Raw genomic sequence first — 14927 nt, forward strand, 5'->3', positions numbered from 1 at the left:
AAAAAAAAAAAAAAAAAAAAAGATCACTTGAGTTGTAGCATGGAGGATGGATCAGAGGGAAGTAAGAGTGAAGGCAGGGAAAGCAGGAAGGAGTACTATGTGTTAGATACCTATGATCTATGTGGGCCTGTCCCTAGGGTCTGGGGCAGAAAGAACCTACTTCTCTCCCTTGGCTACTATTTTAATCACATCCTTCTCGCTGAGAAGCTGTTAAACTGAGTCTGGGACTATATAGTATTTGAGGGAGTGGGCTGTGGATTCAGACTACCTAGGGTTCGAGGCCCTGCTCTGTCATTTACCTCCATGTGACCTGGGCAAGTGATATAGCTTCTCCGTATCTTGGTTCCCCATTTGTAACGGGGATACTAAGAGCGTCTATCTCGCTTATATAATATATAGACTAAACAAACTGTGCCTACCAGCATAAGGTCTGCCAAGGAACTCAATATGTGTGAGCTACTACCTATCATTAGGCCTACTAAATACAGAAACCCCTCTTTCCCTCTAAGGGCCGGGAGGACCCAGGCCAGGGCACCTAAGAGAGAGTAACAATCCATCAGCCAGGCCTGTGAACACAGTAGCCAGCTCACACTTACCTGCCACAGGCCCTAGGATCAGGGAGGATGCTGGCCCCGCCGGCACTGGTCACACTCACCTTTCACTGTGACCTGGGCCGTGGCCTCAATCATGCCCAGTGAGGAGATAGCCACACAGGTGTAGTTGGCGGAACGTATGACATTGCTGAGCTCTAGCACGTTGCGGCCGACTGGCATCTCATCCTCCTTGGTGAGCTCTTCAGCCCCCATCATCCACTTCACATAGGGCATGGGTGCACCCACTGCCACACATGTCAGATTCACGCTGCCGCCTGGCATCACCTCCTGGCTGCTGGGAGGGATGGAGAAACGAGGAGCCACACGGCGCACTGTGGGAGGAGGGAGAGAGGCACTCATAGGCCAGGCAGAACATGCAGTGCATGGAAGTGCAGGGGCCCCTCATCTAGGAAGTCCCTCTTATCAGAGCCAAACCCACACTCAAGAGGTAGGTGGGGTGGCATCCCTGGGTTCCAGCTGGCCATCTCCTATCCCACTGTGGGGCTAGAAGTAGCCCCCAAACTCAGGGATTTTCTGGAATACAGTATCTTGCTCAATGAGAGATTTTGCAATGAAGCTCCCATTTTGTTTTTTTTTTAGAGACAGAGTCTAACTTTGTTGCCCTCAGTAGAGTGCCATGGTGTCACAACTCACATCAACCTCCAATTCCTGGGCTTAGGTGATTCTCTTGCCTCAGCCTCCCGAGTAGCTGGGACCACAGGCACCTGCCACAATGCCCAGCTATTTTTTGTTGCAGTTTGGCCAGGTCTGGGTTTGAACCCACCACCCTTGGTATATGGGGCCAGTGCTCTACTCACTGAGCCACAGGCGCTCCCATTTTATAGCCTAGGAAACTAAGGCCCAGTAGTCTCTCCCATCTGCCCAGGCTTACACTGGGATTCAGTACAAGGTCCAGGCCTCATCAGAACCACAACCCAGGTTGTCTTTCAGAGCCCACCTCTGTGTGCTCTTCACCAACCACCACTGAGCATCCAGGGGCACCAGTAAGAGAAATTCAGGCCCAAGGGCAGAAGTCCTCCGAGCAAGGCTGTTGCAGTGGTCAGTCTAGGAACGACACGGCCACTTTCTCTGGAGTCACTGCCTCCACCTCTAGGCTGGGGCCCAAGAGGAAGAGATGAGGATAGTGGCATGACCACCTGTCAGGGCCTCCGCCTCCTCAGGAAGGCTGGTCAGGGGCAAGGGGTCGGACGGGCCAGGGTCACATGGTCCGTGGGCAGGATGGGCATGACGATGGCAATAACATGATGAGGGCTTTCTGCGCCAGTGAGCAAGGGTCTTAAGGGGGGAAAGGCAGCTGTGCCTGGCCACGACCTCCTGCCTTGGACGACCCTGGCCAGAAGCTGTTCTGGGCTTTTCAGCCCAGGGTACAGCCTAGAACCCCTACCCCGCCAAACTTGCAAGCTTGGCACAGGCACAAGAGCATGCAGAGGGAGGGAAGGATAAGACTTGGCTGTGGGCAGGCATGCTTGGTGTGCAGATGGGGCATGCAGCTGGTGGACAGAGATGGAGTGTGTCCTACATGGGCACCCTGACTCACAGGGCAGGAGAAGGCAGGCAGCAAGGCTAAGTGACCCAAGGGTACTGCTGAGTGCGCTGGTCTCTGAGGACCCTTGCTAGGGAGCCCAAGCATGCAGAGGACCCATGCCACTACATCAGGAGCACCCCCACTATGCTGACAGCACCAAATTACAGAGTCAGAGCTGGGTACAACTGCAGAGACCACTTCGATCAATCTCTGACCTCCTTGGACAGGAGTCAAAACTAAGGCCCAGAGATAAGACATTAGCAAGTCACCAGGTCCCGTTAATGCTGCTGCCTAATACATCTTTCAAACCCACTTATTCCTCTCAGAACACATAGCAACTACCACCAACGAAGTCCAAGCCATCCACCCACCTTTCCCACTGCAATGGGTTCTTCACTGGTCCTCCTGCCTTGTGATCCTCTGCCCCCCACCTCCACTCCTGTTACCTGGCCCTCCACAAACAGCTGGAATGAACCTCATCACATCACTCTCCTGCTTAACAAGCTCCTACGTGGCTCCTCAGGGGTGCACAAAGCCCTCCTTTCCTTAGCACTCACTCCAACTCCTTCCACAGCTTGCCTCACTCTGGGTTCTCCAGACAGAACCCAAATGCTGGCAGTCCCTGGAGGCCAGAGTGTCTTGTGGAGACCCAGTGTTCTGCCTTCTAGAAGCAGCTCATCTTTATGGGAATCACTTCTAGCCCCATTCTTGGTATGGGTGTATGTGTGTGACCCAGATCTGGCTAACAAGAAACAGCCTTCAGACTTTTGCAAAAACTACTACAAAAACAACTTTCCCTCTCTACTAGGGCAGCTAGTAGCACTGGTACTGACCTGAAGCCCAGAGGCTTACGGGGTAAGGGACCACCTTTCTCAACACATAAAACAGCAGTCCTCAACCTGTGTGTTGCAACCCCTTTTTTCCATTTGTAACAACGTGGCAATTAGGAAGGTTGAGAATCACGAACACAGAATAAGCTGTTTGAAAACAAAGGCATTGAGAGACACAGCAGAGCTAGAGGACAAAGACAGACACATGCCTGGCCAAACTGCATAAATACCTGCATGTAGCCCTGTCCAACACCAAAGTTACTTCTACATTTTTTAATTTTTGTAATATAAGAGTTTCCTTTGCTTATGCTTGGGTATGACCGGGTTTCTGTCATCTGTTTTAATGCCAGGATTCTATGTTGATGATGACAACATGTCACAGACACAGTAGTTCTCATTGCAGAGAACAGGTGGATCCTGGGGGAATGGCTGGCAAATGCCCCATAGCAACTAAGGACTCTGAGCACTTCCCCCATGTGGCACAAGGTGAGGTCAGGAGGCAGACAGGACCACTGCCCAGTCTGGTGGTGTGGGTACTTCCTGGCTGCTAAGATGGGCCCAGGGCACAGGCAATGGGCACATAGGCAAAGACAAGCAGGTATGTGTATAGGCCAGGCCCAGGCCTGCCAAGAAAGGGAGAGGCCCAGGACAGAGGAGCAATCTTAACTGACCAGATCTCTTCTGTCCTCTCAGCCAATGGGTGACTCATCTCCTCATTTATGGGCATCAAAATGGGTTCAAGGCAGGGAAACCATTCTTGAGCACCTACCAGGGGCTGGAGGGTTCCATGCTGTAGATGCTACCACCTCACAGTACAGGCAAGAAACTGACTGAAGACTGAGACTTTCAGAAATATGCCCAAGTCTATGTAGGTAGTAGTAGTAGGACTGTGCGATGAAAAATTTATACCCTTTTGAGCCTGTCAGCCAGGGCTTGAAAGAGAGACCCAGAAAGCTCAGAGATGAAGCTTCTTGGTTAGCTAAGTCTGGCAGAATATGCTACTCTAGTTGGCATACAAATGGGACTTAAGAGAGCCTGTGCCAGGGGACAGGTCATAGCTGTGAGCTTGACCCTGGCTAGTGGTAGAATCTTGGGGCCTGATCAAGCCCTTGGATGCCAGGACAAAGAGCTCTAGCAAAAGGAAGTAGAGGGCCTGGGCAAGCGTACCTTGGGCTCCAACCTAAGCAGCCCAGAAACTCCACTGGACTTTACCCCCAAATTGTCCCTGGAAGACAGGGTCCTCAGGCCAAAAGGCAGATCTTGTGGGTCAGCCCTGGTGGTCATTCTTCCAGCCACTGTGAGGAAAAGTAGGTCCTTTAGAAACTAACACAAGAGTTTTTATTTTTCTCCTCTTCAGTGCAGGTGGCAGGAGAACTCCAGGAGCTAGGGATGAGTATGAGAGGTCATATGTGACCCTTAGGGTCATCTCCAACGCAAGGCACTGGCCTCGACCCAGAGGTTCACAGGTGTACCACATTCATGCTTTCATAAGGACACAGAGTTTCAGCCACATGCAAATAATTCTGGAGCTCAGTTTCCTGCAGCGCAGATACATCTTCCCCATGACATGAGGAAGTCAGGTACATCCACAGAGGACAGACAGGTGAAAGAGATGCAAGGGACAACCTCCTGGTTTTCTGAGTGCTGACAGCGCCCTGCATCCTAGTCCTGCCTGGATAGCCACCCCATCACCTGCTGCACCTCTCTGCAGCAGCCCCAAACAGCCTCCTCCAGCTGCTGCAGGTGCAAGGCCTCCAGAAGGAGCAGGACCGGCTCTGGACTCAGTCTATTGACAGAAGCAACAGCAGGGAAGGAAAAACTAGAGCTGGGAAAAATGCACTTAGGGTCTAATCTCAGGCTCCAACAATGCTGGTCTATTACCGTTCCTAGTGCATCCTTAGCACTGACATTTTATAGACAATTTCCAAAACAGGGCCCTGCCATTTCTGGATTATATTTCAGCTGTAACTTTTAAGTCTAATTATTTGCACTGACAACCCCCTATAATAGGGCGGTGCGGCGCCCAGAAGCGTCAGCATTCAATGGAGTGACAGCCTAATCGCAGAGGGAGGCAGCCTCGCAATCTGCATTCACTCCCGGAAATTTCTCTGATGAAAATAACACAACATTAAGGAGGGGACGAGGGGCAGGATCCACTGTATCAAGATAAAATAACTCTTTAATAAATAACCTTGTGGCTGCCGCAGAGCAGTAATTAAATGCCGGCGCACCAGGCACACAGTTTTAAGTAAAGCTGAAAAAATGTAAGATGCAATTATCAGCACCAAACAAATTACCAACCCAGCAAATCCCCCTGGAATATTTAGAAACTCATTTCTGCTTTCCCGTTAAATATTTGTGCATGTCCTCATTTTGGGTGGGACCACAGGGTGGGGGAAGAGAAGGGACAAGGGACCAGGGACCAGGCTGGAGGAAGGGGTGTGAGGGCAGTGGCTGTGGGCGGGGCTGTCTCTGCTGATGCCTGTTTTCTGGACATTCTGGAAGATCCGCCTGCTCAGCAAAATGGTGTAACTGAAATGCCCCAGAGCTCAGGAGCGCATATGGATGAATGCTCAGGGCTGATATGTGAGCCCAGGCTGCAGCTCTCCCCCCACTGGCTCCTTCTCACTCATGGAGGAAACTCAAGTCATAAAGAACGAAGCAGAGGGAACCAGGTGGCCTGGGTCTGCTCTCTGGGGCACAGTCTGCTTCTGCCTTGAACCCCTAAAGCTCAATGCACAGGTGAACCTCCTTTGACCACTCAAACCATGGGACACATGAATGACCTCTAGCCCCAGCTGTGGAGACAGGAGTGGGGGTAGGGGGAGGGTGTGTGTGTCACACTACCGGTGAGGCTGAAAACCAAGTTCTAAATGGGGTTGCTCTGGAACTGGCTTAAGAATTCTCCAGAAAGCCCTTCCCAGTCTGCAGCTGAGCCAGGGGCTATCTCTAGTCTCCCATGTGGGCTTTGTTAAGTTGCAACTGACTGTTTAGTTGCTCTAGGTACAAGCAACTAGCGTCTAAATGCCCAGCACTGGGTTAAGGAATGTTAGCTGGCTGGTATTCTACCCTCAGAAAGACCTCAGAGCTGGCTGAGAGGCTCTAGCAGAGGGGCCTGGGTAGGTAGAAAGACCTTAATTTAGATCTGACTGGAACGGGGAAAGATGACAATGCAGATGTCCTCAGTGGCCACAATGACACCACTCACAATGTGCCATGGACACCAAGCTCCCTGAGGCATACCAGAGCTGGCTCCCCCATTTATCCCTGGTAGGGACTCTGAGACAGGGTATATACTACAGGACTTTTGTCCCATGCTGCAGGATTTTAAGAAAACAGTGCACTCTAGATTAGCCTTTTCCCTTAAGTGTCTAGTGGTTTACACTGAGCTCAGACAAATGTGGTTTCTAGATGACAGGGGCTGTGAAAGGCCCCATAGGCACAGAAAGCTCTACCACTTCAAAGCTCTACCACTTCACTCATTCCTGAGCTCCACCTGAAACAGACAGCTGGCCTGGCCTGGAAACAGAGGTGGGGTACAGCTCCATGCCATGCACCACACCCACCCATGCAGGGAAGCATGGCTGTGGTGACATGCAGATACATGGTGTATCGGGGACCCAAGCAGCAGAAACATGCAGAGCAGGGGGCCTGCCCACCAGCCCAAACAACAAAGATTGGCAGGCAGGCGTGGCTGGAGTGAGCCTATGGGAGCTGACCAAGCCCGCTGATCCCTACTGATGGGCACATCCTATCGACGGGCGAACTGTAGATGGATAAAGAAGTGAAAAGGACCAACCTTCTCGCTGATCTGAGAGATGAGAGTTTGGGTTGATGGCAGAGTGCGATGAGGATGAGGAGGGAATAAAAAAAAGACAAGGAGAAACACAGAGAGAGTAAAAACAGGCCAACCTTTATCTGCCCACACAGCACGGAGACGAGACAAGACTCCTGTGTCCCCTTGCACACACACATGCACACAGACCATACTGCTCACAAAAGACTCAGGACTCATGGAGGACACAGTGGACAGGGTGGGGGCCCACTGGCAGGTGCCAGGGATGCTGAGGGCGGGATCAGGAGGAGTGGAAGTGGGGCAAAGGCCCGCCCCCATGCCTCACACGTACCCCACAGCTCAGACAGACCTAGTGGACTGGGCTCTGAGGTCAGGACCCACCAACCCCACAAACCCATCAAAGTACATAGCCATTAAGAACCCCACCATCTTGAGGAAGCCCACCGTTGCACAAAATAGTGTGAGGAACACATCTGGGTGCCTGTGGGAAAAAGGCTAGGAGGCATCACCCCAATTTTAGATGGCCCAGCAGCCAGGTCCCTGCAGAGAAGAGGGGACATTAGGAACCTGGTGCAGATAGGCCAGGCTCTGCCAAGGGTGGGACTCCATCCTGGCCCCAGCGGCTATACACCCTGAGAACTGTGGAAGGAAGGAGAGAATGAGTCACTTAGGGAGGGATTCAGATGGTGACAGGACAAAGAGGCTGGCCCACCCAGCCTGCCTGGGCCTGCTAGACCGTGGGTGGAACTGCAGGCAACTGTGAACAAAGTCAGATGAAACTGGATAACATATCCTCTTACAGGCTGTGCAGACAGCTGCAGTGGCTACTGACTAGCAAGTGCCCCTATGTCCGCCACCGTACTGGTGTTTGTTTTTTTTTTTTTTTTAAGAGACAGTCTCACTCTGCCACCCTTGGTAGAAAGCCATGGGGTCACAGCTCAGCAACCTCTAACTCTTGGGCTTAGGCGATTCTCTTGCCTCAGCCTCCCGGGTAGCTGGGACTATATAGGTGCCTGCCACAATGTCTAGCTATTTTTTTGCTTTGCAGTTTGGTGGGGCTGGGTTCAAACCTGCCACCCTCAGTATATGGGGCCGGCACCCTACCCACTGAGCACAGGTGCCACCTTGTACTGGTGCTTTATACAAACCATCCCATTAAACACAGCTGCTGCATGGCCTCAAGAAGATAGTGGGAGCCCTTAGAGTTTGGGGGCACAGAAGAGGGACGTGAGGTGATACTGAAGCTAAGTCTGAAGAGGAGACAAGGCCTTGGGGCCAGTGGACACGGTGAGGAGAGTCAGAGATGGACAGCGACACTAACAGTAGGAGACTGTCATCCAGAGCACTGGTTCTCCACTGGGCTATCCCCCCCCACCTCTAGGCAACAAATGGAAATGTCTGGAGATACTTTAGGTTATCTAAGTTGATTTGATTAGGGGGTCCTACTGGCATCTAGTGGGCTAGGGATATTGCTACACACACTACAACAAACAGAACATCCCTACAACTAAGAATCACTAGTCCAAAAATATCACTAGTGCCGAGGGCGGGATCAGGAGTGGAAGTGGGGCAAAGGCAGGCCCCCATGCCTCACATGGCAAAGCTGGAGCCCAGAGGGAGTCCCCTTCCTCTGGAGGGAACAGGAGCCTGCTACTGAAGGAAGCCTCAAAGTTGCTCTGCAACAGATGGACAGGGCCCAGGCCAGCAGGCAGGGTGGCACTGGGGTTCCATCATGGCTATCCACCTATAAGTAGGGCTCAGGATACAGGGCTGGTGGCCAGCCCTGCATGGACTGTTCGAGAGGAGTTGGAGCTGAAGGCCCCTTCACTGCTGGTGGCAGAAGGCAAAGGACTTTGCCAGGGATGAGATGAAGATATGTGGGGGTTGGGCTTTTCAGGTATGCAGAAGCTCAGCCAGTAGGACAGCAGGCCTGTCCTGGGTCTGTAAGGCAGTTGCTCTTGGCAAAGCAGCATAGATATAGATCTGATGGGACCTAAATATGAGGCAGGTGTCCTGGGGACAGAGGTTTAGGAGTAATCCTTAGACATCAGGACCCACAGAAACGTGTGTGTGTGTGTGTAAAAGACAATAGAGGCCAGGTTGGCCATTAAGAGTCCTTAGCAAAGTGAGGCTATTACTAATGCAACCCCCACCTGCCAAAAGAATAGGAGAATGGAGCCAGGAAGGTGGGTTCAGGAAGATCTGGTGGGCATGGAATGGGTATGGCAGGAGCTAGTCAGGGTCTTTGCCTGAGTCCCCCACTTGTGGACAATGAGCCCCATAGATAGGGATCCTCTACGGGGCTCAAGGTAAGATATCCCTGGTCAATACCTGAGCTGCCAGCTACAGCAGATGAGCTCAGCCTGTCTCCAAAGAGACCACTGCCCGTAGCTCTACCCAAAAACCATGCCCATGAAGCTTGCTTAGTGTTTATAGAGGCTCTAGTGGGCCTCTCCCTGGTGCAGCAACATGTAGATAAAGGCTTCCATGATGAGGCCTGGGACTGTCACACTCTTAACCCTTAGTCCAGAAAACACTGCATTCGGGATGGTTGAGGTGGGAGGAGGCACCGGGTGCATTCGGGAAGGGTCATTCCAGCTGTTCTTCCCTTGGATTGAACTCATCAGCTCCAAGCCTGTCAGATGCTCTGCCTGGAACAGTGTGGGGTGAAGGCTGTGCTGTTTACAAATCCACTCCTCTCAGCCGTCTGGGAGGTTCTCCGGCTCCTGCCTCCCTATTCTGATGCTGTTCCTGAAGATGGGCCTCAGGTCAGTTCAACTAATCCTGCACAAGACACCCAATGAGAAGGTGAGGTGGGGGCGACTTCCCACCCTGCCTCTGACTCTTGGGAAACATCTTCAATTGACTCTGAAGCACAATTCGTCCATCACAAATAGCTCCTCTGATGCCTGATGGTCACCAAATGGGCTAGCAGCCTCTGGACTCTCTGGAGCCACCTTGTGTCCTGACACACCCTAGCTCCCCCATAAGTGAGTGTTAGTTGACAACCTAATTTTCTCTGTCCTAAGCATGTCTCACCACATGGCCCTGAAGAGTGAGATAGGCCACTGCTATTACCCTGGCTTGTACACTGAGTGGACAGTCAGATGACACCTTTCACAAAGCCACACTAGGCACTTAGTGTGATGAAATCATCATTGCAATGAAGTTGCATCCACTTTCCTTTACAAATCCCCTGAGTAGAGATGGTTTAAGTATCTATCTGTGTAAGGAGGGCTAAGTGAGGGGACAGTGAAAGTAGAAGGGGCTCCTAGGCCCCCTTCCCACTGAGACTGTGCACATCAGACCTAGCATATTCTCAAGGAAAGGGCAAGGTGGCCAGGATTGGGTTATGAGCACAGTAGAGACTGGATACCCCAAATCAGTCCCAAGATTTTCTCTGCTGGGCATCCAGACTTTTGAAAAGCATACAATGTACTTAGTACAAGCAAGGGAAACCTGGAACACAGTAAGTGCTCACCCAAGGCAACATACCCATAGAGGCTTATATAGTAGAACACAAGGGTTCTTTCTGGCTGGTGGCAGAGCATAGCTGGCTCCTCTGGGAAGGCCCCAGGCAGACATGGACAGAGGACAGGTTCACCTGGCCTGGTCCATTCCTGAGGTCATGGAGCCCACTGTGTTGGGGCAGGCAAGAGGATGTACTGGAGAAAAAGGAGGCTAAGTGTGCATACATTTACACATAAATGTGTGTCTGCACAAACGCATATACACGCATACATTAGAAATTGCTCAGAAGGCTCCAAACTCCCGTGGGTCCCTGGGCCCATGCAGCAGGACCTACAAGAGATACAAATCCTTCCGAGAGTGGCTGCTTCCCCAGGGACCTGAAAGGAAGGAAGGCAAAGCAGTAGCAGGCAGGGCGGGCACTAGGAGTCTGCCTAGCGGGAGCTGCTGTTGCTGTCGTTGCTGCAGAAAGAAGTGGGAAGGAGAGACTGGGCTTAGTGTCTGCACTGAGGGCTCTGGAAGCATGCCCAGCTGGTGCAACTCAGCTCCACGGGGCCAGGGGGCAGGTACCGCCCCAGTCCTTACCTCGCACATACAGGTTTGCAGGGGCTGAGTAGCGTGTGCCTGCCGAGTTGGTCGCCACACATTCGTACTTGCCTTGGTCTGACTCTTCACTGCTCTCAATCTGCAAGGCACCTATGGGGACACAAAGGGAGAGGTCAGGCAAGGTGTCTATGTTGAGTGTGGCCTGAATATAAGGAGGGTTTTGATAGCATCTATGGCTTATGTTCACCAGAAATTGCAGCTCATCTGGGCCACCCCTTGGTGCCTATGCTGCTTCCGAGAAGCTCTCCTGATGAGCCCAGTGGCCTCCTGGCTGGATCTCAGGGTTGTGCTTTGGAGCACAATCCCATGGCACCCTGCAGTCTAGTTAGGCCTATCTTTGCTGTGCCGGGGGCTGTACCCCAGCCCCCAACTCTACTGAGTGTCCACCACACCCCTATCAATACTGGAGCCTATTTGCCAACGAGCATCCTCATTAAGTGTTCTGGCCCCAAAGCCCCACCAGACAACTTTAAGAGCTAGGTATGGGGTTGTCCTGGGGCTAGCCTGTATGTAGGCTGGCAAGCATGACAGGCCCTTCTCAGGCAAGAGCCTGAGAATCTGCTGCCCAGCAGGAAGGGTCTTACACCGGGGGCTTGGAGCCCCGCAGCCTCTGCTCCCAGCACCCATCCTCCCCTCTCACTCCAACCCCCACCCCACTAGCCCCACCCATTCCGGCTCCTCTCCTCGGTTTGGTCCCACTAAAGTACTTCGACCCACCACGGCTCCTGCATAATTCAGGAGGCTAATGGAGGCTGTAGCTCCCACTCGGGCCAGTGCCCTGAGGGGCTGCTCTGGCCACAGACGGACAGATAGGAGCCAGGATTAGGAGGTGGGAAGCAAAAGGACCTTCACAGAGAGTGAAGGACACTTGGGCTTAGGGCCAGAACTATGTGGAGGAGCCCAAGGCAGAAGGGCTTGGCTTGCTCCAAGCCCGAGTGACAGACATTTGAAAAAACTGCTTGTGAAAGCTCATGGGCAAGCTGTCGATGACAGTCACACCCCCAGGCACAGGCAACACACCTGTCCCTGGAACAATCCGACAGACAATTACACCCACAGGACAGTCTAATAGACAGTTACTAACCACCACAGGACATGGTCTGACAGAGAACCACCTCCTGCACAGAAGAGAGGCCTGACCCTTACAGCCTCTACCCCTCCTGGGACCAGGCTGACTGACAATCACACCCACACAGGACACAAAAAGAACCTGCCAGGCCCCACCTGACTGGACAGGAGCCAGAGGAGTTCTAAACCATGCTCATAGTCCCAGCTTGATGGAAGGACCACTGAGGGGGCGGCGTGTCCTAAACCACAGCCCCTTCCTGCATGGCATTGCTCTTCCACCACCTAATAGGTGTGTGTATGTGGAGGGGCCATAAACACCTGGAGGGGCTGGTGGCTGGGGGTAAAAAGAGAGGAGAAGCCACCAATGGGAAAGATGAAGGTCTGTCCTGTCTCCATGGCCCTGGCCTTCACCCTCCCCACTGGGCACCAGGGAGTGTCAGGGCCAAGTGCACATGCCAAATACCCATCTCCCGCAAGAACAGTCCTGACAGTCATCCAACAGGTCATGTTTATGGAATGGATGGACACCGTTACAGAAAATGTTCATTCAGACAAGCGTGTGTGTGGAGGGTCAGGCCCCTGACTGGCAGGGGCTAGCCTAAGGTTGGCTTGGCAGAGGTGAGACCTGGTGGCTGGTGCCACAAACACCAGAAAGAGGTGCTTACACAGGATTTCTTTCTGCGGGAAAACAAGGCTCCCCTGCAACCAGAGTCAAAGGCTGGTCTGGGGACCCGACATAGACCTGTGCCTATCTACACACTAAAACCCCCAAATCTGGAATCAACACTAAGACCCAGGAGAAGGGACGGCAGAGTGAGGATGGGCTGGGTGAACAGATGGGGAGATCTAGACGGATGCTAGGTGAGGAATGCATATCCACAGGGAGGCAGCTGCTCTTCACAACCCCATCTTCTATCCTGAGACAGAACAGAACTCTGGCCCTGAACTCTTTAGAGTCCAAAGGTGTTCATGGACACTGAGAGAGGAAGGGACAAAATGATGTGAATAAAGACAGAAAACCAGTGGCTGGGCACAGTGGCTCACGCCTGTAATCCTAGCACTCTGGGAAGCTGAGATGGGAGAATCCTTTGAACTCAGGTGTCTGAGACCAGCCTGAGCAAGAGATCCTGTCTCTACTAAAAATAGAAAAAATTAGCAGGACATTTTGATTGGCTTCTGTAGTCCCAGCTACTCAGGAGACTGAGGCAGGAGGATTGCTTGAACCCAGGAGTTTGAGGTTGCTGTGAACTAGGCTGAGGCCACAGTAAACTCCAGCCTGGGCAATAGAGTGAGACTGTCTCAAAATAAAACAAAACAGAAAATCACCATTTCACAGGGTGTCTGCTCTGCACCTGACACTGTACACATTCTCCTCCTCTCCCTTAGTCCTCATGACCCTGTGGGGCGGGTGGCCCTGCTCCAAAGTAAAGACATGCACTAAGTTTCTGCAGATCACACAGGGTGTAAATTAAATTTGAACCTGGATCTTTCTGAGTTCAACATCTGTGTTTTAACCTCAAGCTGCAGGATTCTGCTGTGTGATGGTTGCCTGGCAGGACTCCAAGCAGACAGGTCTGGTGAGGCACGTATGCATGAGCCTGTTTATTTCCCTGTTGTCACTCAGCACTTACAGGAAATGTGGAGTGAAGGTTCCCCCTCCCTGATAGGCTGAAGGGATTTTTTTATTTTTTTTTTTGAGACGGAGCCTCAAGCAATCCCCCTGGGTAGAGTGCCATGGCATCACACTCACAGCAACCTCCAACTCCTGGGCTCAAGCGAGTCTCCTGCCTCAGCCTCCCAAGTAGCTGGGACCACAGGCGCCCGCCACAACGCCCGGCCATTTTTTTGGTTGCAGCCATCATTGTTGTTTGGTGGGCCTGGGCTGGGGATTCGAACCCGCCACCTTAGGTGTATGTGGCGGGCCCCTTAGCCGCTTGAGCCACAGGCGCCGAGCCGGGCTGAAGGGATTTAAGGAATGATCTTCTATCCACGGCAGCACAGAGCCAAGGGTATTAAAGGGAAGGCCAAGTGATAAGGTCCCCAAGAAAAAGGAGGCTCTGAGGAAGAAAGGCAAGGCCTGGTCATGCTCCCCAACCTCACAGAAAGCTCCTCCATACACAGTAGCCTGGGGACAGGCTGAGGTCACTGCAGGAGTGGACAGGGTCCCTTAGGTAGGTGGGCCTGGAAGGCCTGGGCAGCAAGGATTGCCATCCCAAGCAGGGCTCAGCAAGTATCTCCACAACTCAGACTTGCAATGAATGAGTCCACAGGAAGGGATGACGCAGAGTGAATGTGTGTGGTGGCCAGTGATACTGGGGGCCAGAGCTGGAGATGAGGAGGCTGGAAAGGTCAGGATGGGGATGGGGAGGTGACAGACTGGACGGCATGGAGTGGAGGTGACAGCAGTGGTGTGGCGTGGTGAGATGCACGGACAGCATTCTTACCTCTGATTGGTGAACCACCTGGTGAGGTAATTTGAATGCAAATAAGATCAGAAAGAAGCATTAGTACAAAAGAAGGAAAGCCACAGAAAGCCAAATCAGACAAAATAAAACACGAAGAAGGGCCTTAAATACATGTAGAAATTGAGGCCTCAGTTAGGCTGACACAGGTGATGTGTGAGCAAGTGCCAGCCAGAGTCAGGCTGAGTGTGGGTGAGGCTGTGTCCCACATCATTGGCTCTGCTGGAGGCCGGGTGAGCTGACCAGGGGTAGGGGAGCTGGGAATTAGGAAGGTGAGATAGGGCTCTTACAGACCCATTGGCTGGGGCAAAAGGAGAAGGAAAGTGAAGGAAGAGGCAGCAACTTCACCCTGTAGAGCCAACCAAATCCCACATGTGGGTAAGATTCTGAAACCACGCATTTACTAAAACAAAGCAGAACATTAAAATCAGGCAGGGGAGAAGCTAAAGGGAGGGCTTGCCATGGGCTACCACCAGACCGTGTCTCCTACAATAATAGCCCAGCCCTCAGCAGAGGCAGCAGGACATGGTAAACTCACAACCCACTGTCTGACTTACC

General features: G+C 52.4%; 1 protein-coding gene across 4 annotated transcripts in view; it reads right to left on the minus strand.

The window, feature by feature from the left end:
• Positions 1-14927, minus strand: part of PTPRF (protein tyrosine phosphatase, receptor type F) — an 82898-nt gene that overhangs the window by 31945 nt on the left and 36026 nt on the right. For 2 of the 4 annotated variants that reach the window (XM_023507755.1, XM_023507757.1), the window contains exons 6-8: positions 10819-10929; positions 6769-6780; positions 656-925 (exon numbers count right to left, since the gene is read on the minus strand). In XM_023507755.1, the coding sequence (XP_023363523.1) occupies positions 656-925; positions 6769-6780; positions 10819-10929 (393 nt within the window). The remainder of the gene's footprint in view (positions 1-655; positions 926-6768; positions 6781-10818; positions 10930-14927) is intronic. The other 2 variants (XM_012812335.2, XM_023507756.1) reach the window with 1 other exon arrangement.

This window comes from Otolemur garnettii, unplaced genomic scaffold, assembly GCF_000181295.1.
Source record: "Otolemur garnettii isolate 467f Iridium unplaced genomic scaffold, OtoGar3 scaffold00202, whole genome shotgun sequence".
Classification (NCBI taxonomy): domain Eukaryota; kingdom Metazoa; phylum Chordata; class Mammalia; order Primates; family Galagidae; genus Otolemur; species Otolemur garnettii.